The sequence below is a fragment of the Polyodon spathula genome, chromosome 12 (assembly GCF_017654505.1).
Source record: "Polyodon spathula isolate WHYD16114869_AA chromosome 12, ASM1765450v1, whole genome shotgun sequence".
Classification (NCBI taxonomy): domain Eukaryota; kingdom Metazoa; phylum Chordata; class Actinopteri; order Acipenseriformes; family Polyodontidae; genus Polyodon; species Polyodon spathula.
In genome coordinates this window covers 26,938,878-26,964,315 of record NC_054545.1, presented here as the reverse complement: position 1 = coordinate 26,964,315, position 25,438 = coordinate 26,938,878, and the positions used below count along the sequence as shown (strand labels likewise).

The 25,438-nt window shown below is 37.7% G+C and overlaps 1 protein-coding gene across 1 annotated transcript; it reads right to left on the bottom strand.

Annotated features, from left to right (window-relative positions):
• Positions 1-2,486: 2,486 nt before the first annotated feature.
• On the bottom strand, positions 2,487-9,727 carry LOC121324851 (sodium-dependent phosphate transport protein 2A-like). Its single transcript, XM_041267063.1, has 7 exons — positions 8,830-9,727; positions 8,308-8,451; positions 7,770-7,881; positions 7,109-7,304; positions 6,460-6,598; positions 3,624-3,748; positions 2,487-3,056 (listed from the first exon to the last, which is right to left on the bottom strand). Exons 1-7 carry the CDS (start codon positions 8,981-8,983, stop codon positions 2,487-2,489), a joined length of 1,440 nt encoding a protein of 479 aa, XP_041122997.1. The 5' UTR covers positions 8,984-9,727.
• Between the last annotated feature and the right edge of the window lie 15,711 nt (positions 9,728-25,438).

Genomic DNA, 25,438 nt, shown 5'->3' with positions numbered 1-25,438 from the left:
CATTTGCAGCGAATATATTTGGCCTTGATTAGTATAAAATCAAAGTGGTCAGCTGACAGCTACAAAATAATTTCATCCCAGTCCAATCTGACCATTAGCCCATCCTATTGCTTTCAGGGTCTCATTCTTTACTTCAATGACATGCCATCTAATTCATGACAAGTGTCTGCCTTTTGACTTCTAAAACAGAGAGATCTTGATGGGTCATATAATTACAAACTCAGCAGGGGGGGGGGAAATAAATAAATAAATAATACACCATACCAATGAGACTGTCAGAAATTTATTACAAGGTCTTTAAAAAGGTCAAGTGCCAGTATGATACCACACACGTGGAAAGTCTTGAATGGAATACTATCATTTCCTTACCAAATGTGATTAAAGAGAAGTCTAATTTCCTGTTAAATCGCGACATGACCGGCTTTATTTTCTGTCAAAATAAAAACAAAATAACCTTTGCATACCAGTTGTTATATACAGTAGAGGATACTAGAAGAGTACTGTATTTATTCACCAGAGGAGGTTTTCTCTGACAAAAAAATGCATCTCCGAAGAAAACTGTATCTAAACCTGATTTGCCAAGTTATTATAGGCTGCACCTTACGAACTGCTCATCCTGAATTTCAGCTGCTATAAACAACCTGTGCAAACTCTAAGCCTAATGCTAATTATGGAAGTCAGGGCATGAGGATTAAGTCAGGCAGTGAATGAGACACTCAAGCAGTTATTTATTAGTATGTTTAAGGCATTGGGGAAGCTTCTAATTTCCACATTTGGGAATTAGCCATTTATTTCATAGTCCAACCTCCCAGCAGGCTCATATTTATGACTCATAATCCTGTTTTGACTTACTGATTAGCAGGTGTAAGTGAACACTGGAAGCTTCTGCATCCCTATTTGGTTATCCATACAAAAGGCTAAAAATACAACCAGTGACTAGAAAATCGACAGTATTTTAAGACTCATCAAAAAACAAAAAAAAAAAATAGTGAAACATGTAACAGAGCTTTTATTGTTGACTTTCGTCAGCTACATTGACTTTTACAACCATGTATACAATGCAATGCTATTAAGAGAATATAATCATTGATACAAAGTACAGTCTAACCCTTATGCAATCACATGGTCAAAAAAGAACAAATCATATTCGTAAATCGTATGATTTACGTTCATTACAGGAAGGATCAATGCTACTACTAACCATACTTGTACTTGATAATCAAAACTGTCGAAATGTTACCTTTCCAAAAAAAAAAAATATATCATAGCACCATTCAAAAAATAAGACAAAACAAGACTGCTCTTGAGTTTTGTGTGGTCTTTGACTTGTGTGGCTGCAATGTCTGACAATATTGTATTATAACACCCCCCCCCCCCCCCCCCCCCCCCCCCCCCCCCCCCCCAAAAAAAAAAAAACAAAGAAAAAAAACCCAAAAAACACTTGTATTGCGAAGATGACATATCTTTGAATATTTTAGCCTTGAAGTTGATAGAAAAATGGCACTGCATACTGTAGACAGACAATTTCAGTGTGTTCAATTTAGCCCAATAAATGTAAGCAAGTTGAAAAATGTTGTATCATTGAGCACAAGATGAATTACACTGTTTGACATGGGGGTGCTTGCTATTAGATGAAGTATATCATAAAGTCGGTCAGCCACAAATCAGATCTGAAATGTATAGCTGCCTATATTGACCTTTCACTTATTCTATTTCTACGAGGGACTCATCAGTTATCGTGTTGCCTGACACACTAGAGACCTTCGTGGCTCATATGATTACAAAACACACAGCACTGAAGATGAAGCTGTCAAAGGTAACATGTAAGCATCAAACTCAATTTGGATTCCCTGGGGATCATTTGTCTGAATTACGAACTGGGAGATTTTAGTAGTATAATAGCTAATCTGCAGCAGTCTTTTTGCATTTCTGAAAACAAAATTGACTTTTTGTATACTTTTTTGTGTTAATTCATGCTGCCATCCACTTATCGATCAGTAGGACTGAAGATCAGCGGACAACTTCCATTCTAGTCATCAAGCCAATTGCTTTCTTTCACCCACAGATTCTAAGGCAAGGGAGTTTCTGACTGACCAGTAGTGGTCGCTAAAGCAAACCTGCCCTAGATAACTTTTCCCCCTGAACCCTGCAGGAGAACAAAGGCAATTGCAGTTTCTGCAATTCCCAGCCAAGAATACTGGCAATGTGGTGCCCTTTTTCAGTTCATGCTTTTTATTTCTATTAATGTTAATGCACAATACAAGCAATCATAAAAAAAGAAAACTTACACTTAATACTTTAATTTAACAATTTTCAAAATAAAATAAAATCTACCTGCCATTCACAACCACAGCAGAATCAATTGTTTTTTTTATACACAAATATTCCTTTGGCTTGGATCCTGTTAAAACAGTTTGCAATCAAACTAGTAAAGATTTAACAAATCAAATACCACTGAAAAACAAATCTACGCTGTAACCCATCACCTAAAGCTGTGTGCTTTTCTGCCTCTCCAGTCCGCGGAGGGTCAGCATCGGGGTGGCTGTTGGGCTCTCATCCAGATAGGCAATGGTTGGGTTCTCATAAGCTAGCTTGTCTTTCCCCTGGGGAGACTTCTCTGGGAATGCACACAAGTCTTGGGTGTCGCTCTCCTTTGAGGTGCAATGGTCTGTGCAGCACAGTGTGGCGTTGGTGATGAATGTGTCCATTGGCTTCAGAGAATGCATCCACCGGGGGAGGAAGTCCCAGCTCTGCAGTTTATTTGGCAGGTGGTCTGGGCTTCTGGTCTGAAGGCAGTTGATGAAGCCGATGAAGACCAAGATCCCTGCAAAGGGAGCTCCTACTCCCACCATGACCTGCCACCCAGCCATGGATAGCCCAAAAACCAGCGAAGGCAGAAGGAGGAAACAAATGATCAGGTAGAGCACTGCGAACCAGCGGTACTTGGCGGTGCGCTCCCCGAGGGTCTTGGCCATGCGGATGGGCAAGCGTGTGCAAGGGATGGGGTACCACAGGAGGATACCAAAGATGTTGAAGAAGAAATGACAGAGAGCAATCTAAAATAGCATAAATAAGGGAGTTTATTCAATTAGGATACACAAGGACTAGAGAACCACTTCTGTGAGCTGCATATTATAATATTATCACTTCAAGTGAGACTGAGCAAAACAGGTGACAAAAAGGGGGGGGTTATCAGGAGTTCACCAATACCTTAGCAAAAGAGGCATTATGCAACTGAAAATATAGTGCTAGGTATTTGGATTGATTTAAAATAATATATTTATGAAGAAGATTGTATTCAGAAAAAAAATGCAGGACATGCAAATTACAGTGTTGATATGATAGTCAGAAATGTAATACTTTACCTGAACCTAAATTACATATAATTTCTATCATGCTTCCCAGCGAGACATTTCAGTGAGATAATGTGGAGAGAAGGTGACACTAGCAGATATACAGCATATATCACACTAAATATATACAGCATTAAAAGTGTGCAATGTTTCTCATTCTTTTTTTTTTTTGTAGAAGGCACACTGTTGCAAACTTTTATAAGCGATCAAACCTGGTAAGGTAAAAAAAAAAAAAAAGCACATAAGTATCACTACTCCAGTAGCTGTTACCTGAAAAGCTGCTGCTAGCTTGTCACCCGGGCTGGCCAAGGCAGCCAGAATGGCAGTGGTGGTGGTACCAATATTGGAGCCGAGAGTGAGTGGATAGGCACGTTCGATACTAATCACACCAATGCCTGAAACAACAAGAAGAAACAGGAGCTAAATCCTCTGTTTTCCTTTCTAATGTCATCTTAATGATAAACAAATCAATGATGTAGCTCAGCTGCTCTCATCTAGGTGGTTTGAACTTGAGCTGCTTGTTAAATCAGGGAATGAAATGATTAAATACAGATGAGTCACACTGTAGTGAATTATCAGCAAGTTTAAGCTATCGGGTGCTGCTAATTTCTTTCATTGGAAATTGGAAGAGAACTGTAATAAAGTTATGAAGATTAAACATTTGCTATACATCCTTTATCTGAATCCCAGTCAGCACACATTAGGCAGTTTCCACTTGACTTAAATTGTGATTCTGTACAGCTAATTAAAATGAACATTTCAGCAGGATTTTTTTTCTTTTTAAATTCTATAGATCTATAATTGAGGACTTAATTCAATCTAAACATTAGTCATGGCTAATCATCACCACAGTGGAAATTATGACAGACAGTATGTAGCAATTCACTTGCTCCATGAAGTGGGTGTAAGTTTCACCCACCTGTCCCTTTAATTAGGGACAGTAGACTGGCCAGGTTAAACTCAATTTCCCATAGTTCCTTGCTTTCACCCTCTGTTCATCCTCTCCCCCCATTGGCTCATTCAGATATCCACTCCTTCAATCTCAGAGCTCCTTGGAAGCCAGCACTTGTATTAAAGCTGGCTGGCTAGGCCAAGGAGGAGTCCATTTTCTCTTTAGGCATCCATTTACAAACATACAGCATATTACTTAATTAACAGTGTAACTTTAACTAATTTAGATAAATCCTGGTGCATCCATTTACTCTTTTCATAATCTTGTACTTTGTCTAAACCTTTCTTTTTTGTTTACACTGTTACTTGTTTAAGTTTAGTTGCTGTTCAAGGTCTGTTTAGGGTTTGTTTTTGTTATTGTGTTCAGTCTCCATTTTGTTCCTGATTCTCCTGATATTTTCCAAATGGCTGTTCACCATTCAACCCGGTACTACTCAACAGACTCACCATTTTCAACGATCGTTATTTTTTCATCAACCTTCATCCATCCTCTTCAGTACAGGACTCTATTCTGGACTTCTTTGTTGGTGAGATTATTCCTTTTCTGTTTGCTGTTTTTTTCTACTTTACTTTAGAATATAAGAACATAAGAAAGTTTACAAACGAGAGGAGGCCATTCGGCCCATCTTGCTCGTTTGGTTGTTGTTAGCGTATTGATCCCAGAATCTCATCAAGCAGCTTCTTGAAGGATCCCAGGGTGTCAGCTTCAACAACATTACTGGGGAGTTGAATCCAGACCCTCACAATTCTCTGTGTAAAAAAGTGTCTCCTATTTTCTGTTCTGAATGCCCCTTTGTCTAATCTCCATTTGTGACCCCTGGTCCTTGTTTCTTTTTTCAGGCTGAAAAAGTCCCTTGGGTTGACACTATCAATACCTTTTAGAATTTTGAATGCTTGAATTTGGTCACCACATAGTCTTCTTTGTTCAAGACTGAACAGATTCAATTCTTTATGCCTGTCTGCATATGACATGCCTTTTAAGCCCGGAATAATTCTGGTCGCTCTTCTTCGCACTCTTTCTAGAGCAGCAATATCTTTTTTATAGCGAGGTGACCAGAACTGCACACAATATTCAAGATGAGGTCTTACTAGTGCATTGTACAGTTTTAACATTACTTCCCTTGATTTAAATTCAACACTTTTCACAATGTATCCAGGCATCTTGTTAGCCTTTTTTATAGCTTCCCCACATTGTCTAGATGAAGACATTTCTGAGTCAACAAAAACTCCTAGGTCTTTTTCATAGATTCCTTCTCCAATTTCAATATCTCCCATATGATATTTATAATGTACATTTTTATTTCCTGCGTGCAGTACCTTACACTTTTCTCTATTAAATGTCATTTGCCATGTGTCTGCCCAGTTCTGAATCTTGTCTAGATCATTTTGAATGACCTTTGCTGCTACAACAGTGTTTGCCACTCCTCCTACTTTTGTGTCATCTGCAAATTTAACAAGTTTGCTTACTATACCAGAATCTAAATCATTAATGTAGATTAGGAATAGCAGAGGACCTAATACTGATCCCTGTGGTACACCGCTGGTTACCACACTCCATTCTGAGGTTTTTCCTCTAATCAGTACTTTCTGTTTTTTACATGTTAACCACTCCCTAATCCATGTACATGTGTTTCCTTGAATCCCAACTGCGTTCAGTTTGAGAATTAATCTTTTGTGCGGGACTTTGTCAAAAGCTTTCTGGAAATCTAAATAAACCATGTCATATGCTTTGCAATTATCCATTATCGATGTTGCATCCTCAAAAAAATCAAGCAAGTTAGTTAGACACGATCTCCCTTTCCTAAAACCATGTTGACTGTCTCCTAGGCCTCTGTTACCATAAAGGTAATTTTCCATTTTGGATCTTATTATAGTTTCCATAAGTTTGCATATAATAGAAGTCAGGCTTACTGGTCTTACTTACTGGTATATATATATGAACATTTTTTCAAATACTCTAGTCTTCAAAAAGGAGAACCACAACTGTTAACTGCTGTAAATAATATAATTGAATGCCACTTAAGTTTTAAATAGGAGTCTATTAAAGACTGTAAATATGTTTAGAAAATATCACCCATAGTGCCTGGGTGGGGTGTTGAAGGGCAGGTAGCAACCCTACACATGTCTGTTAAGCAATGATCTTCAGTGTTCTATGGAAGTAAGCTGCTGGCTCTATGTGTGGCTGCAGAGACTCTTACCACAGAGATGCTGGTCCTGCACCACACCTTCACCAGGCTCTTATTCCTCAGACTCTCGTCCCCAGTCGTGATGCCTGTTATCACAGATTTGTCCAGCTGTATAAAACAAATACAAAAGAATAGATTCACTACTGTATATGAAAATGTATTCTTGTCCATCATAATCATCCCTTTAAGTACAGTACACTGTAGCAGTGCCCTCTGTTGGATACTAAGAGGAAATGTTTTTTGTTTGTTTGTTTGTTTGTTTTAAGCTGCAGTGTTTATCAGAATTGGACATTGCTGACAGTATGCAGTAACAGCGGTAGGATGTTATGGGCTTTTTTTTTTTTCATCATTCAACAGGAAATTCCATAACTGATATTTTCTACTAAAACAAACATCTACTTAAATATTCACTAAACTTACAGTGCCAATACAATAAATGAAAGCAAAATATTTACTAGGCTTTTACAGAAGTTAACTCAGTTTCAATTTCAGGGCAACTTCAAGCACCTGCAAGTTATTTTTAACATGTCTAGGCCAGTACCAATTTAACAACAGCAGCATAAATTGCACTAGAGCAAGTGCCTATTAAATCGCATGTCCCAGAGTAGGAGGCATTACTTGTATGATGAGTTTTGTGAAAGGCTCAGTGATGATCTTCAGCAGCTCAGGAGCGTCCTCTCCACTCTGGATCTGGAAAGTCTCCACTACAATCACAGTGAGGTGATACAGGAGCCCGCTGGCAACCTCGAGGGGCAGCAGCACCAGCACAGAAAGCCAGTTGAAGCAGTCGTGGACTGTGGCACCAGCAAACGCACTGCAAGGAAAGAGAAAACTCAGTAAGGAATGACAGAACTATTAATTTTTTAAATCCCCTTATGTCCTTAATTAGCCATGATACCAGCAGTTATTGGGAGATTTATAGGACACAAGAAGCACTGTTTTGGATGAAAAGCAAAGACACATTTTCAGAGAGAAATTAAAATTATTACATTATCACACTTGCATGAAATTTCTTTGAACTGTTACTTAATGCAACTAAATGTAAATTGTTCCTTGCTAGATTTATTCCATTACAATTGTTTTATTTTATTTTATTTTTTTTATTTTTTTTATGTTCTCTTAGAAAATGTACAATTAGCCATTGCCTCAGGTTCTTAAATTGTTTACAACTAAATGCTCCAGGAACATCCAGACTTTGAAATAGTATTTCTCTATGCAATAAATGCTATTTAACTGTCAGGGTTGAGCAACCCACAAAGAACCCTGAAAAGCTGCTTACCACTTAAATTCATTCCTATCTCCAGCCTGCATTAGAGCTACTATGGTATTTGTGACTGAGGTCCCAATGTTTGAGCCCATGATAATAGGAATGGCAGCTTCTACTGAAAATACTGCAGGACAAAAATAAAACAGTACAGGCATAAGAGGTCATTGGCAAGACATTTTATTATGCCGATACAGGGTGGTTATACTGTAAAGTCAAATTCAGTTTTGGAAAAAAAAAAAAAGCCTAAACACTACACACAATTAAGCAGTTAAGGTAAGGCTATAAACTCACACTGTAACCTGTATTGTGCTTTATTTTAAATGACCAGGTGCTATGAATCTGAGCAGCCAGGCCCCTGCTAAAGCTAACCACGTGTTAAATCTGAACTGGTCCTACTTATCACAGAATGTTTACTATAATCTCCTTTATCATTCATGATTTGATACCTGTCAAAAAACAAAACATGCTGTACCATAAATAAAGCACTTTCAAGAATTAGTCAATATCTTTTCCACCTTAAACCTTTTATATGAATCATGACAAGGCTTACATCCCGATGATACCATGCTGACAATGATAGACGTTGATGTGCTAGAGCTCTGAACCAGAACAGTCACCAGAATCCCCACCACCAGCCCAGCAACTGGGTTAGACAGAATAGCGTTGTCCTTGAAAATATCTCCAGCGACTCTGCCTGCAGTAGGAAGGTGATAGTACTTCATAAATAAAAGATGCTCATTCACAACACACCTGCACAAATCCTGACAGTTTGTTTATTGATTTCCTCAGTTGGTTGCAAAGGGTCAGTTAGGCATTCCACTCTGCCATCATGTGTAAAGCAAGAACAACTGAAACCAAGTTACAAGGTTTCATGAACAAGCTGATTTTAATTCAAACCCTTCTGACTTGTGAGCTTCTACTCTACTGGGTCAGGTGATGCAAAGCTCCTTCATTTTGTTAGACTGGCTGTCCATTCTCTTATTTCATTTTAATACCCTATCACTCTGCAACACAGGAGCATAGCCCTTTTCTAAGTCTATGGTACTTTGACATAAAGGAACATACAAATTACCTCCTGCCAGCTGGAAGGCTGAGCTAAGGACATCCAGGGAGCACACAAACATGTATAGAAATAAAAACAGCATAGGGACCTTCATGAAAGAGATGAACCGGGATTTTATTGTCCATGTCTCTTCTTGTCTCGGCTCTATAAGGAAACCCAACATGTTACCAACTTAACAAATAAGTGATATTCTAAAAGCCCCAAAGCAGGCAGATTTAAATTTAGTTTACAGTTTGCTTGTGCAAGCTTTATATGCAATGATTCAATGTTTCTTCCTGGCTTTAGCCTACCATATCTTGAGCATCATATGGCCCTAACAATGTGACCACTCACCTTGCACCTTGGGCAGTCTCTGGCATTCCCATGCTTTTGGCAAGTGAGGCTCAGGTTCGAATCGGTCCAGACAGCCAACAAGATCTCCTGCTGACCCTGGGCAGAGGTATCCATGGTCAGCACCTGGGAAGGGGTAGGGATGGGTTCCTGGAAGCCTCACACCTGAAATAGCAGCAGATGTTAGAGAATACTCTTGTTAGATCTGATAAAGTAAACAAGGTTGGGCCTGGTCAGTACTGCACAGAGCACCTTTGAATTAAGTCCTTCAGGAAGAGTTCCACCAACTCCCCAGCAAAGTGCAGGGGGACAGTGCCATGAACATTTAAGATCTCATGATTCAGCCAAATGTAACAGGTGAGATCTTTTTGCTAATTACTTTTAATTAAGTAATGATTGAATTAACGTCTCACCGTTTTTCAACAATTTTCGCACCTGTATATATAGAGCTGCAGTGTCCCTTGGTAAATCAAGACGCTTTGCTGTGGTTGATTTGTTTGGGTCTCCCTGCTACTATTGACAGTAAGATTTAAAAACAAGAGAATCACTCTCTCTCCCTTTGTTTGTTGTGTGCCGATCTCCCCTGTTTGTAAATGCTTTTATTTTGTTTTATTGTTGTTTAACTAGAGACGATTAGATCAGTCCGGTTCATCCGAGGTAACATGATTTGTTTTTCATTTTAGACAGGTTCGACTTGTGGGGCAATGTGTGGACGCGCCAGTAGCAATGGAACTGTTTTCACTGAACCTTTTAAAGTGAATACATTTACTGATGGTTACCATTGTAGTTAGCCAGTGGGCAGGGTGCTTCTTTGTGGGGGGGCGTCTGAATTCTGGACACATGAGGACTGGAGGTTTCAAGAGAACAGGAAGCCATAACCCCGTGAGTCTGGGAGACTAAACAGAAATTCACAATGACATCCTATGAAACATTAAAGTGATACTTTACAGCATCCACATTTTCCTGTTTGTTCTCCTATGATGTGTGTTCAGTATGGATTCCGCTTGAATCATTATTTGCCATGCTTACTAAGCCGCATTGTTGGGAAGTGAGGTGGGGAAGCAGATCAGACATGCATAGGCTTCAGTAGACAAAGCTTCACTGGACTTCAGTTGGAAAGTGCAACAATAATATTCTTCCCTACATCACCTCCCCCACAATCGGCCTTTAAAGGTTGTTTTTTTTTTCTGAGGAAATTTATGCAAGAATAGCATAGCATAGAATACAGAACACAGTTAACAATATATTAAATAGGTAAGACATGGAAATGTAAGTCCCTTTACAGGGGCAAAATGAGGTACACTATTAAATTAGATAATATGACCATTTCAAAAGAAAATTAAAAAAAACAAAAAAAAACAAATTATGCTGATAGTTGATTCAATTAATTTAAAATTACTCATTTTACAATAGATCCAATCCCAAAATATCCAATTGTTCCCATTGTCAAATGTGTTATTATCGTATGCTGGTATTGGATTAAAAAAAAAATACATCATTTAACTCTATTCTTAAATTGAAAAGCCTCTAATGTGTTACCTTGAAAGCAGTATACAGTCATTCATTGCAGATACTGTAAAAATTGTTATTAATGTTGGTAAATTTAGTAATACTAAAAGAAAAACAATACATATTCTGACAAATATTTGAATGAGAAGTCTCTCAATGTCTTCAATGTTACATTTTGGTAATCTACATGAACATTAGACAATATGTCCTATTACTTCCTTTTACAAATTGTCCATGTAAGGAAATGTTTGATTAAATACATTTTGGCTACAAGGTGTTGTTTTAATGGAACTACAGTACCACAGGGCAGGGGTTCCCACACTTTCTTGACTCCCCATAACATTACGCATCTTGCCCTATTAGCAAGTAGGGCACTATAAGTTAAATTCCAGAAGCTTCCCAAATTGGTGATAAAAACTATCAAGTTTCATTACAATTCGATGCGCAGCAAAGCTAATAATAATATTTAAAACATTGACAGAGACATATTTGGTAGATGGATATAAATACAATCCAAGCAACTGGGTTCTTATGATATAGTCTTCATTAGCCCAACAGATAATAAGCCAGATAAACATTAGAATTAGCAGGTGGAGTTTGACATTGTAAAGAGTATAAAAATACTATACTGGTAGGAATGCCAAACAAACTGGAGTCACTTCTCCTAAGTTCTAATTAAACCCAACATTAGTAAAGCTTGTCGCCCTTCCTTCTTTACTACTGTCTTCCATAAAGCAATATATTCTGTATTCTTTGAGACTGCAGTCAATAATAGTTTGTCTAGCCGTATTGGTTAAATAAGGAAAGTGAAGAGACATTATAATTCAAAAGAAGTAAGTAATATAAATAAACAGAAGTAAATAAATCTTCCTTACCAAGTTCAAATGAATGCTTTCGTTGTCTTTTTTAATATATATATATATATATATAGATATATATATAGATATAGAGAGAGAGAGAGAGAGAGAGAGAGAGAGAGAGTACCAAAGTCTGAGAAGCATTCTGTGATTTTCCACACTAATTAACTAATCATTGATAAAAAATTAACAAACTGGAATTTGATGAAGTGATGTGTGGATGCAAAAATCTGATTGCTTTTTCCAATACCAAAATATGTTCTATATAAAAATGTGTTTATATAAATATACTTTAGAAACAGAATTCTCCAAAGCATTCATAGAGAGCCTTGGTTATTTCATTCATGAGGACAGCCCATCTACAGTACGCGATCAACAGTTTTAGGGCAAAAAATACAGCAGCATTTCTACTCCCAATAACATCAACACCATACAAGGGATATTCTATAAATAGATTTCTTAAGATAAATCTGTTCCCAAGAGTTACCATTTTGTACTTATTAATCAAAGTCCCATTCATGCAATTCCTAAACAGTCCATGTAATAGGACGATACCAACGTCCATATTGGATCCATTCTACTCCTACAGATTAAGACAAAAAAGGATAACCTGCCATTCAAAGGCTTCCAAAGATCCTTGTACCTGTGTGACTGACCTCCGTGACTATCTTGATTGCAAGATACAGAGCACGATAGGACAGATGGACAAACAACCAGACAGCTACTTTTTAGTATTCAGCATCTTTTTTACAATAAGAGACATCAAAATGGATTTAATTAGAAGTTTTTTGCCACTGATCAACACAAAAAAAGTCTAAAATGTCAAAGTGAAAAATAAAATCTACAAATTGTTCTAAATTAATTACAAATACAAAACAGAAAATAATTGATTGCATAAGTATTCACCCCCTTGAGTCAATATTTGGTAGAGGCACATTTGGCAGCAATTACAGCCAGTAATTCCAGTGAGTCTATTTGGATAAGTCTCTACCAGCGTTGGACATCTAGACACTGCCATTTTTGCCCATTCTTCTTTGCAAAATTGCTAAAGCTCCGTCAAGTTGGATGGGGACCTTTGATGAACATCAATTTTCAACTCTTTTCACATATTCTTAATTGGATTTAAGTCCGTGCTTTGACTGGGCCACTCCAGGACATTGACCTTTTTGTTTTTAAGCATATCCATTCTGGCTTTGGTTCTATGTTTGGGGTCATTGTCCTGCTGGAAGCTGAATCTTCTCCCAAGTCCCAGGACTTCAGCAGGTTTTCCTCCAGGATTTCTCTGTACTTTGCTGCATCCATTTTGCCCTCTATCTTCACAAGCTTTCCAGGCCCTGACGCAGAGAAGCATCCCCATAGCATGATGCTGCCACCACCATACTTCATGGTAGGGATGGTGTTCTCAGGTGCAGTGATAGGCTTGCGCCAAACATAACGCTTAGCGTTGAGGCCAAAAAGCCCTATTTTGGTCTCATCAGACCATAAAATCTTCTTCCACTTGGTCTCAGAGTCTCATACATGCCTTCTGGCAAAATTTGGCCGAGATTTGATGTGAGATTTTTTCAACAATGGCTTTCTTTTTGCCACTCTCCCATAAAGGCCAGTTTTGTGAAGCACCCGGGCTATTGTTGCCATATGTACAGTGTCTCCCAGCTCAGCCAAGGAAGAATGTAACTCCTTTAGAGTTGCCATAGGCCTCTTGGTGGCCTCCCTGACTAGTGCCCTTCTCGCCTGGATGCTCAGTTTTTGAGGACGGCCTCTTCTAGACGGATTCACAGTTGTGCCATATTATCTCCTTTTCTTAATAATGGACTTTACTGTGCTCTGGGGGATATTCACTGCCTTGGAAATGTTTTTATATCCTACCCCTGACTGGTGCTTTTGAAGAACCTTATTCCGGATTTGCTTTGAATGTTCCTTCGTCTTCATGATGTAGTTTTTGTTAGGAAATGTACTAACCGACTGTGGGACCTCCCAGAGACAGGTGTATTTAACCTGAAATTATGTGAAACACTTTAATTGCACACAAGTGGTCTCCATTCAACTAATTTGCTGTGTCATAGCAAAGTGGGGATATGCTTATGCAATCAATTATTTTCTGCTTTATATATGTAATTAATTTAGAACAATTTGTAGATTTTATTTTTCACTTTGACATTATGGACTTTTTTGTGTTGATCAGTGGCAAAAACTCCTAAATAAATCCATTTTGATTCCATTTTGTAACACAATAAAATGTGGAAAAGTCCAAGGGGGGGTGAATACTTTTGAGAGGCCACTGTATGAGGGTATTGAATCTCTGCTAAACCCACCTCCCATTTTCCCAGTAGATTCAAAGGTTTATAAACTTTGATAGTAAAATCAGACAGTGTTTTTAGGGAAATCATCCTGTGAAGAGTTGTTAGGGAGAGTCACATAAAAAGAGTTTTGGTCCATCTTGAATAAGTGTTTTAGGATAATTACCCTGTGGCAGGGCAGGGCCCTGTCTGTAAATATTGTTGTGTGGTGATTTGGTGGTGGTTGGCAGGGATGGGGTTAATTTCCTATCCCTGCCAAAATACATGTGAGAATGTGGCTGGAGCTAATTGAGTAATTGATAATTAGGCTCTAGCCACATGCTATAAAAAAGGGGGAAATTACTTTGTTTTGGGGTGTGTATTATTGTGTTGCTAAATTTGTTTTGTGTTACAAAGTTCAGTGAAGGCTCTGCCCAGCCTGAACAGTTTTTGTTTGACCTTTTATATTTGGCTCTGTGAGCAGTGTTTTGTTTGACTTTTTGATTTATTTTTGTTAATTAAAACACAGCAGCGCGGTAACTGCAGTTTTACTGTCTCTGAGTCTCTGTCTTCCCAGCTATCCTGTCACAGACCCCTTTAAACTTCTCTAACTCTCAATATCTGTCAACAATATCTGTTGGGCAATAAATATTTTTTCTTCTCAACCTAAACAATCATTGCACTTATTGTCTGCAGGTCAGGTTTATAAAAGGTCCCTGTTATTTCTTCTCCATCATAGTCATTCAGTTTATACACTGATGGGTCTCTTGGCAGACATTTGGCAATAGTAAAAATGTCACCTGTGAAAGTCTGTTCATAACTCTTTATAAATGGGGCCCTTAGCTTTGAAACTCTGACGCAGTCCCCTACCCTAAATCTATATTTAGGGCATTTGCTGGGAACCTCCATAGAGTATAAGTTTTTAAACACTTTAAATTAATTGTCTTCATTAACCTCTGAGGGGCCCATGTTAATACTGTAATGGTATGAGTTAATATAAGCCTGTACCATTTCTTGTAGTTTATCTGTATATTTATGGGTGTTGAAGGCTGTAAAATATTTCCACATTTTTGTTTTAAGAGTCCTATTAAACCTTTCGATAATAGAGGTTTTTTATTTGCTACCTGTTGTAAAATGGCGTAGTTTGTATTTTTTTAGTAAGTTTTGAAATTCTCTGCTTAAAAATTCTATCCCTTTATCAGTTTGCTTTTTTTTATGGATGTGTCCAAGCAAGAGCTTTAGACACCAGAATTTTTTTCCACGGAATGTGAACTTTTTCTAGTATTACTTCAAAAACGGTTGATGAAATATCCAGTATCAGCTTCAAAAAGGCAGCAATGTCTTTGTATCCACAGCCTTCACAATCTTTCCTTAGATCCCGGTTTATGATCACTTCTAGTAGAGCAGCCAGGAGACCCTTTGCAATCTTTAAGATTCGACTGAAAGATTCATCGGGGACATCCTCAGGCTCCAACAATGAGTCACGACTCATATTTTCAAAAGCTTTTAAAAGATTTTGCATGACGTCCGTTTGACGACCCATCCCTGCAACCTTGTCCTCATTAACGGGGTGCTCCATCAAGACATCATCAACCTAAAGAACAGCATTGTCTATCTAAATATCTAAAGCTTTCAGAAGACATGGTTTTGTAACTCTTTTTAAGATGCTAGAGAATGTGTTACTCCTTTTATCAGGTTTGAAAGACACCCCTTCAACACAAACAAGAAGCATCACAGGATATGGGGCGGATAAAATGTGTCACAGGATATGGGGCGGATAAATGTGTCACAGGATATGGAGCATGATAAAAACACATCACCGGAAGGGGAGTGACTTAGGGGCCATAAATCAATTAATAAAGGGGTCATAAAGGCATCTTGACAGAAGGTGTCATACCTTTACTACTTACTGTACTATAGGGCAGTGGTGCCCAAACTTTTTTGGCTCAAGGCCCCCCATAACATTAGGCATTGTCATTGAGGACCCCTATCTGAAATTTAGATTTTGATACCTTTAGTGAGAGAGGCTGTTCATTGGTACAGGCAGAAGTGCTACTGTTTTCATGATGATCAGTGTCATTTCTCAGACATTTGAGAAACCGCTCCATAATTACTATACTGACTGCAAACGCAACAAAACCTGCCTGTAAAGTTAAGTAATAGTGGTATGGTTTACCTTGTTCATGTAGGGGGAAGAGAAAAAACATAATAATAACTAACACCGAAAAACCACACATTGGCAAAAATACAGCACTTATTTACAAAAAAGATGTTATAATTATAAAGTGCATTATATGATTGCCTGTATCTGTTCTCCTTACAATCACTCCCTTTTTGTTGCAAAGTGCTAGAAACCTTCTTTTAACCCCAAGCACCTAATATCAGCATTTGTGTGCAGTGTTCCCCCGGTCTGGGACATTTGGGAGAAGGCAATTGCGTATGTGCTATGACCCCATGTAACCCACTTCTGGCCCCCAGTTTGGGATCTCCATACATAGGGTTTATTTTACAGTAAATGTGTTGTTTTTGCCAGTCACTTGTTGAATCGTGTCCTTTATGCAGTTCCACATTAATTCAAACGGTGAACTTAATATAAATATTCTTTTTAATATTTTGTTATTTTAAGCAAGTGAACCATACATAAAAAATAAGAAAAACTCTAGGGTCAATAAACACACTCTTTAGACTTTGATTGCATTGTGTTAACCATTAGAGAATGATTAACCTGTTAAACCCCCAGCCTCCGACAGGAAATTTCCACCTGGAGGGCTATGACCTTAAATAAATCACATTATCTTCCAAAGTATAGACAGCACAGGCATGGTTCAGGACTTGAATCCAAGGTAACCCCCTGGCCATTAGGACTAAAACCTCAGATTTGATATAAGTCTTACTCAGTACCACACTGAAAGGAGATATCCAGGAAAAAAACAAAACATAAAAAACAAGAAAAGCTTTTCATTTGTTTATATTTTATCATCATTTTTTCACCTTCTAGCAAATGAAAGCCAGATTTTTTTCCAGTGCTTCCCCAATGTGTCTACTACACTGGATAAAAATGGATTGAATACATGGATCAAATTCTACATGAGTTTTTAAAAAGCTAGGCCCAAGGGTCCCCACACCTCTCCAAAAATGAATATTGTGTAAATCTTTATGGCCAATCATACACTAGTTTCTTGAGCAAGATGTAAGATCTAACCTTCTGGCACCTCAAATGCTATACATTTCCACATGAATTAGGTTTTGTAATCCTCATTTTTACATATTTTTCCAATATTTCATTCAAAAGGTGGCCTTTCTGGAGAGCTTTGGGGTGCCCGAAATATATCCATAATGAGTATGCATGACAAATACTCTCAGTTCAATGCCACAACTGTCAGGCACATTGCTCTCACATAACTGTGTGTTTGTGCAGGAGAATGTTTCTACTGAGATTTTTTTGTAACTCTTAATTTTCAGTACCTGACTGTATTTTTGTTACTCACTTGCTTGAAAGTATGTAAATGTCAAGAAGCAAAATTATGAGGTTTTTTTTTTTCAAAACAAAGTGGTTACACTCATTCAAGCATTGCTGACAGGTGAACATATGTTGATTATTGGATAAAGACGTCTGCTAAATGTCTTAATAATAATAATAATAATAATAATAATAATAATAATAATAAATAATAATAATAATAATAATAATGAGATTGCAGACACCTTTGCTGCTCTAAATCAGGCTGCCAGACTGAAAACACCTCAGTTCCTTTCATCTTTACTTTGAGTGACATGTGGCAAACAAAGGAACTGAGTGAGTGATTGTTGGAGCAGGCAGACAGCTTATCTTGAAAGGCTAAGAAACCTCTCTAGCTGAAATATAAAAAAGTTTGCTAAAAACTCCTATGCAGTAATTTAAATCAATGAACATCAATGAGAAAATAATAGACGGCTGGAAAGCAACAATTACTTCTTGCAACTTGTATTGCATTGTAAAGATCAGGGACCGTGTACAGCAGCACAGCACAGATGAGACATGGTGTTGCTGTTTACTATGCAATAAAAATTATTTTAAAAAATGTTATTTTTATGTGCTCCTTGAGAGTCAAATGGTTGCATTTTCTAATAACATTTACAGTAAAAATGTATATTGAAAATTACACAATAATAATAATAATAATAATAATAATACTAATAATAATTATTATTATTATTATTATTATTATTATTATTATTATTATTATGTGGATCCATTATACTTACAAATCCTGAAGAGGCTCCTATCCATCTTCAAATGCTGCTTCACAGACGCTGAATCAATGCTCTCCAACCCAGAAAGTCATTTTCGCTGTCACTTTAACTATCCATCTCCTCCAAAACTTCAAAAAGACTGAATTGACTTCTTTTGGGATGCTTTGGAACACTGCTTGCCATTTCATTCGATTTTATAAATTTTACAAATTGAAAAATGATCAGAAAACAATAAGAAACCTTGGTCCTAAGTGCGTAACACTGCGCTCTCGCTTGCAAATATGTGTATTGTTTACATAAGCACATTGATTACTCTTCAATGGATTAGGCTACAAAGTCAAGGTATGAATGGACAGCTTGTGACCTCCCCTACAACGTAATCAGGGAGATTTCACCATCAACAGATACATGTAAGGCCAGAACAGCGAAACGCACAGCTAGTCGATCGGAGTTGAACCGTGAGGTATTAGACACATTGCGAAGGGAATAGCTCAGCGGTGAAACGGCGAATTCGAAAAATTCCTTCGCTGTTTGACGGTAGGAAAACAAAGTTTCTGATATTGAGTCAGTTTTTTTTGCTGTTTTGCTTTTGTAATAATACTACAGATGATTTTTGAAATATAATGTGTAATTGCAGTACCATGTCCCGCCTGCAGGACATAGGGGGCGTAAGAGGTTAAAGGCAGATTCTAGGAACATATAATATAGGGATCTACTTTAGGTAGACGCTAACAAGGTACTGTGCACAGATAGCCATGACTCAGTGTAAAAGACGCTGAATACTAAAATGTAGCTGACTGGTTGTTTGTCCATCTATCCTATCGTGCTTGGTATCTTGCAATCAAGAGAGTCATGGAGGTCAGTACCAGAGGTACAAGGAACTTTGGAAGCCTTTGAATGGCAGGTAAATCCTTTATTTTCTTACTCTATAGGGGTAGAATGGATCCAATATGGATACACAGTTGTAGAACTAGCTACAATATTGGTACCTTCCTATTACACGGAATGTTTAGGAATTGCATGAATGGGACTTTGATTAAGAAGTACAACATGACAGATTTATTTTAAGAAATCTGTTTATAGAATATCCCTTGTACGGTGGTGCTGTTATTGGGAGCAGAAATAATACACGTGATGAAACACGTCACCTGATATGGGGAATGATAAAAAGCACGACACTGGAAGGGGAGTGACTTAGGGGCCATTAATCGATTAATATAAGGGTCATAAAAACATATTGACAGAAGGTGTCATACCTTTACTACTACAGTAGTTCCACAATTTAATGTAGGCAAAACTTCTCATCTTATAGACCTCTGTCCTTAAATGTTTGTGTACACTTTATTTAGAAAAGGTACTAAACCCAATGTACCACAGAATGTGCATCATGGTTGTTGACCTTGGCAGTAAGCCATGGTCAAAGGTATTATGATTGGACTATGGTCAACCATGGTAATTGCACTATCCCCAGAATATAAATAACAATGGCTTGGGCATTCTTTAAATTGTAAAGGTTTTTTGTATGATCTAAATGTTGTTTCTTTATTCTCTTTACATATTGACCAATTAAAAAACAAACAAACATGAGCCTTTCAATTTCAAAATATGATTGTAAGAGTACATTGTATGCCTGTACTCAGTACAACACTACTTTTTAATAAAATACATTTCTCATAAGGTTCTTGAGGCTGCAGCTTATTGTGCAGGTCATCAACAAGTGTTGCTGAGGTCAACTAGTGTTAAACAGTAACTCATATTCTGGGAGATTGTGGTGAAGCCTGATTAATCATGATTACTCACAACACCAGAAATCATTGTCAGCTATTGAAACAACCACTATGAACAAATTTCTACATGGTTTTAAATATGGTACCATGGCCTGCTGTTGATTATTGTCAGTGACACAATTTCTCAATGTTAACTCAAATATGATTTAAAAAAAACAAAAAAAAACAGTTGGCTTATTTATGGAGGTGTTCTTTGACATTGTTCCACAAATGTATTTATTTTATAAAAAATAACTGACAGCACCAAGATCAGGTATTTGATCATCTGAAATAACCTATAGGAATGGAAATAAGCCGAAATATTATTTCTTTACAGTAGTAGCTCACATATTATTTTGGAAGAATGTACTAAAACAGAAATCAGGAAATATTTTGTCAAATTATTTTATAGTATGCAGCCTAAAACACAAAAATCTCTGATCAAAGCAACCGATCTTCAGTCCTCCTCCCGCAGTGAAACAAACAACCTAAAAAAGCATATTCTTCGGGTTCCATCTTGGGACTCATTCTTTCCACTGACACATGCTGTCCCAGTCATTTCTGGAGATTAGTATTTGAGATCCCAGTACAATGCCCCAATCTGTTCTACCTTGATGTGTCAGGTAAGGAATGATTGCTCTTCTTTGTGCCCGTCGTCACTGGAGAGTTCATCCTGCATGCATCCCGAGGCATTTTGTGGAGACTAAACACGCTTCACGCTTCCCGAGGGGTGTGTTCTCTTAGCAGAAGACACTACTGTATATGAAGAATCTAACACAAGACTGAAACAGTGTTCTAAAAAAAAAAGAAATCAATCACTTTACAAAGAGAAACAATGAACCACAAAATTGGATGGGTGCCTGGTATGTTTCGCTTCAATAAAGGAAAAGTGTGCAATCATTTGGCTCAATGTGCTTGTTTAGAGAGACCAACTTTAAAAAATGTATAAATCAAAATTATGCTGAAAAAGCAACATCAAATTAAGTATATTCTCAAAGCATTACTCAACTGCTATTTTTGGAAAGGTGAAAAATTCCACATCATACAGTATATACACCCTCGCTATAACACCCTTCATTATAACAAATCTTTGGCTATAATAAACCAGACCACTGGACCTCCCCCCAAAAAAGTTACACTTCTTCAACAGTTTATAGTTAATTTTGATTGTTGTTTTGCTATATCGAACCCCTCGATATAACAAAAGGCTTGGACCCCAACAAGTTTGCTATAGTGAGGGTGTACTGTATGTTATAGACAAAAATAAACTGCAGGTGTGTCACAAAGATGGCTGCAGTGGGATGACGTCAGACCCAGAACAGTAACACACAGGACAGACAGAGACGTGGAGTTTGGTGAAGCTGAGCGCTTCGTTGCGCTCAGCATTTAATAGGTAAACAGACAGTAAATAAAAAGGTTGTAACAAAACACTGACACCAAAATAGGACACGGCACTTGTGGCCAAAATAAATAGACAAACAAATGTACTAACAGACAAAACAAGTGGACAAATGTTAAACAAATAAATACCGCGCTGGCCCTCCAGCACGCCTTAGCAATTGCTATTTCTCTCCTTACTTTATTTTAACTCTCCTCTCCACACCCGTTCTCCACGCACAAACACACAACCCCGAGTGAGTGAAAACATGCTGCTTTTATTCAGCTGTACCGAGACTCAATTACTAATCAATCATTCAATTGGAGTCTCGGTACAACTGCACGTGAATGTGCAATTCCCCGTGCTCACATATTATTACATTTTACCTGCACGTGAAGTGCTGTGCAATCCTTGTGCCTAAATACAAATATACATTTTAAACACTAATGCTCGTAACCCATATTATATCCCGTGTACCAATAACTATACACCAACATTAACACTCTACATACAACATAAAACACAAATAAATAGCACAGGGGCGGGCACTTTGCCACAGGGTGTAAGAGACCCAATTCTATTATATTAGTTGTTTGGCTATATGTAGTTTAATTTTTTTTCTCCTTCCATAGACTGGAGTGAAAGCTTTGAAAATATGCCCCACATCAAGTTACCCATCAATTCTGTCTGTCTTGTTCATGCTAGTCTGTCTTGGCCAGGCATACAGTAGTATAGTTGTTCTTGGAAGTTTAGTTTCAGGATCAAGACAAACCACCACGATATTTAGTAGAACATGATTGTATTGAACAAATTTGTGAATACAATGGAAGACAAAGAAGTGACAACAGTGTTTTGATACAATATTTGGCCTCTTGCCTGATGGGCTGCTTCTTAAGGTGATTGGAGACCCCCACATATGTAAAACTAGGCGCTGCTGTAGTGGTGGAGAGGCGAGAGGTGAAGAGATGTTGATCCTGGCACAGACGCCGTTGGATGAATGGAATACTAGGAATGTATATTCTGAGAGAAGTGGCGTAAAACATAAAGGAAGTGACTTAGCGCTGGGGTGGTCTCTCCTCCTGAAATCTGGTTAACAATTATTTGGTGGAAACCTGTTATTGAGACTTCAATTATTACAGCACAGAAAAGACAATACCTGGCACACTGACCAAGTTGGACATAAAGGGATTCCCCTGGAGAATCAACAGTAAACTAACACTGGGCACCAGGTTCTGGATTTTATCCAGCACACCACTGAAGCAATGGCTGGACTGCTTTGGAATGTCAACTGAGAATTGGCAGGAAAACCATATAGCATGGTTACAAACTAAAGCAAGGTTACAGCCAATTTGGCGGATGATCTCACATTACATCATTTCAATAGAAAAGTCCAAAGCACATACTAATGTGCCAAGATACAGGAGCAGAAAAGAATTATGTTATGACCAATTATCTTATTTTTCCGCTCAGGCGGTCAAGTAAAGAGTAAAGACTATTTATTTAGATGTAACCAAAGCAAAATGTTATAATTCATGTGCAGAGCATTGGTTTGGAAACATTATGCAAAAAGCATCAAGTACCACTTAGCAAGTCATCTCACATGCCGTGGACAGAATGTAAAATAATATACGGGACCCTGCACAATTATGCATTTCAAAATTGAATTTAACATGAGCAAGTGTTTATATTGTGAATGTCATTTTAGAAGGCATAGCAAAGACAAGGAAACAAACTTTTCAGTCATGTTAAGGACAACAAAAAATGTGTGCAATGCAGCTAGAAACAGGTCTTTCCAAATGTCCAAGTAAGATTGGGGTGGATGATGGCAATAGGGTTACAACACACATTACATTGCCGATAGTCAGGGCCCATAGTAGAAAAACATATTGCCACAGGATGAAGCATGTAACCCCTATATCGTGCAGTGGTCAAACTTCCATTATCAATCACATGCAGGTTTGTGTTGCCACCAATCAGAACCTTTAGAAGCATTTTAGATTCTGATTACAATACTGAAATGTAGAAATTAAAATCCATATAAAATGTAGTATGTGCTGTACGCAGAATAGTAAGTGCATATAAAACGTACTGAATACATATTTCTGTCCAAACCAGTTGTGCAGCATGCACAAGTCAGACAACCCGGTCCACACTCTGCTGCCTCCCTTAGAACATGTGAACTGGAAGGGTACAGCTTTTAACTTAGTACCTAAAAAAAAAAAAAAAAAAATCTAAATAATTTTAAACTTAGAACTGACCCAAGGACCCTCGCTCAGGAACAAGTCCAGTTAACCATTATAACAGTAGGTCACAGTTTATAAAAGTTATGTGTTTTAGTTACTACTGTACGTTTTTATTTGTGGCTGACTTATTAAAAATATATTAGTAACCTGATACTTGATATATTTGTCAGCAGCAACAACATTGTTGTACAGATATAATAACACAGATGTAAAAAATAGTGCTAACTTGTATTTATTTATGAATGTATGCATTTATTTACCTTACTATTGCATGCTGAATGCAATCAATCCGAGTAGCTCCTGGTTACCTTGCTCCAATATTTAGTTTATTGTTGCGTTTGCCTACTTTCACAACCATTGTTGTAGTGAATACTTTTCCACCCTTGTAGAATATTGTGTTTAAAAGCCAACATCATCATAAGCAATACATTTGTTTCAAGTAGCAGGGTCGACATGAACAATTATACCCTTAGAGATATTCAGAATAAGACACTGGCTTTAGAAATTGCAGCCAACCAGATGGTTAATATTATTTTACTGGTAATTCAAATCTTGAAAATAAAAATAAAAAGTCATCATCTGTTTGAATTATAGTTTTTCTGGACAGCAGAAAGCCATGCCTATATACTGTACATAGAGGATTTCATTTTGCTGGAAATGTGAATATTGTCATGAAAATTCCAAATGCTAAAATGTTTGACTCTGCACCTGATTAATCTAACATCATAAGCAATCAGCTACTTGTTACATTACAATAACAATCCAGTAGATGGCAGTAATGTATTGTATAAATTGTGTTACTGCACTATGTTTGTAGGCAGACAAAAACAGTAATGAAGGTGCTGATGGCCATTTCAACGAATTAACAAAAGACCCCCCCTTCCAACCAATCTCAAAAGAATGGTACTTCAGAAATCCAGGGCTTGTTCCTCCTTACAGATAGATTCCACAGGTATGCCCTTCAATTACAAATCCCTCCCTTCGCAAGAGCTAACACAGAACAAGTTTGAACAATATTTATTTTTGTTCTCTTTACAGATCCTTCCAGAAGGCCTTTTACCAAACATTCTCTCACCAAAGAACCCCAACCAGCTGACTTGAATTGCTTAATTGGTTAACTCAGTAACAGATAAAGTGACAGGGGAAGAAAAACACTGGTAATTTCAAGAAAACAAAGCCAGCACTTTTCTTTTAATCCATATCTGGTACAAAAATAAATTGAGACGGAAGTTGCTCACACACTTAACAGACAATGACAGTTAAACTAGAATACCCTTTATACAAACAAAGCAGGGAATCGTCCTTTTTGTATAATATTGTAGCGTTTTTGTCAGGTTTATGAAACAGGACTCAGGGAGACAGTGTGGAATTCTCGATCTTGAATTTTTATTGTTAATAAACAGAAATCCTGTCAGGGGTCGGAATTCACGCCACCAAAACAACAAACCCTTCTATTGCTATCTTTCTCGCTTTTGCACAAGTCGCTTCTCGCTGTCACTCTCTCTGCCACTCTCTCCCCTCTGTCACTCATGCACCCCCTTATATATCCTCCCCTCATTTCCCGCTGCTGTCTGGCTCAACCACTCAACACATGGTCTGGAGTCCCCCTCTTCCCGCTGCTAACTAACGATGTGACCCGTTCCCCTTACAATACACGTAACATAAAAGGTAGACAAGACAAACAAGTCCTGCGACGATGCAATTGCCCGGGTTGTTGCAATATAATACAGCAGGCCTAATACATTTTGTGTTCTGGAAGAAACTTACTGTATCTCACTGTACGTCCCAGTGTTCAATTAGGAAGATTTGATGTGGGAAATGGCACTAAACGATATCAGCTTGTATCTTTTTCTCATGTATTAAAGTCAGTAAATTTACTACAAAATATTTTGGAATGGCAGCAATCATTTTAACCCCTGCAGATTACAACACAATTGTCAGCAGGGCAGTTGAAGGCAAGACAATCATTTCAGTCACACTGAGCAACTGTGTATTGTCGGTATTCTGTGAAAATGGTGTAAGTAAT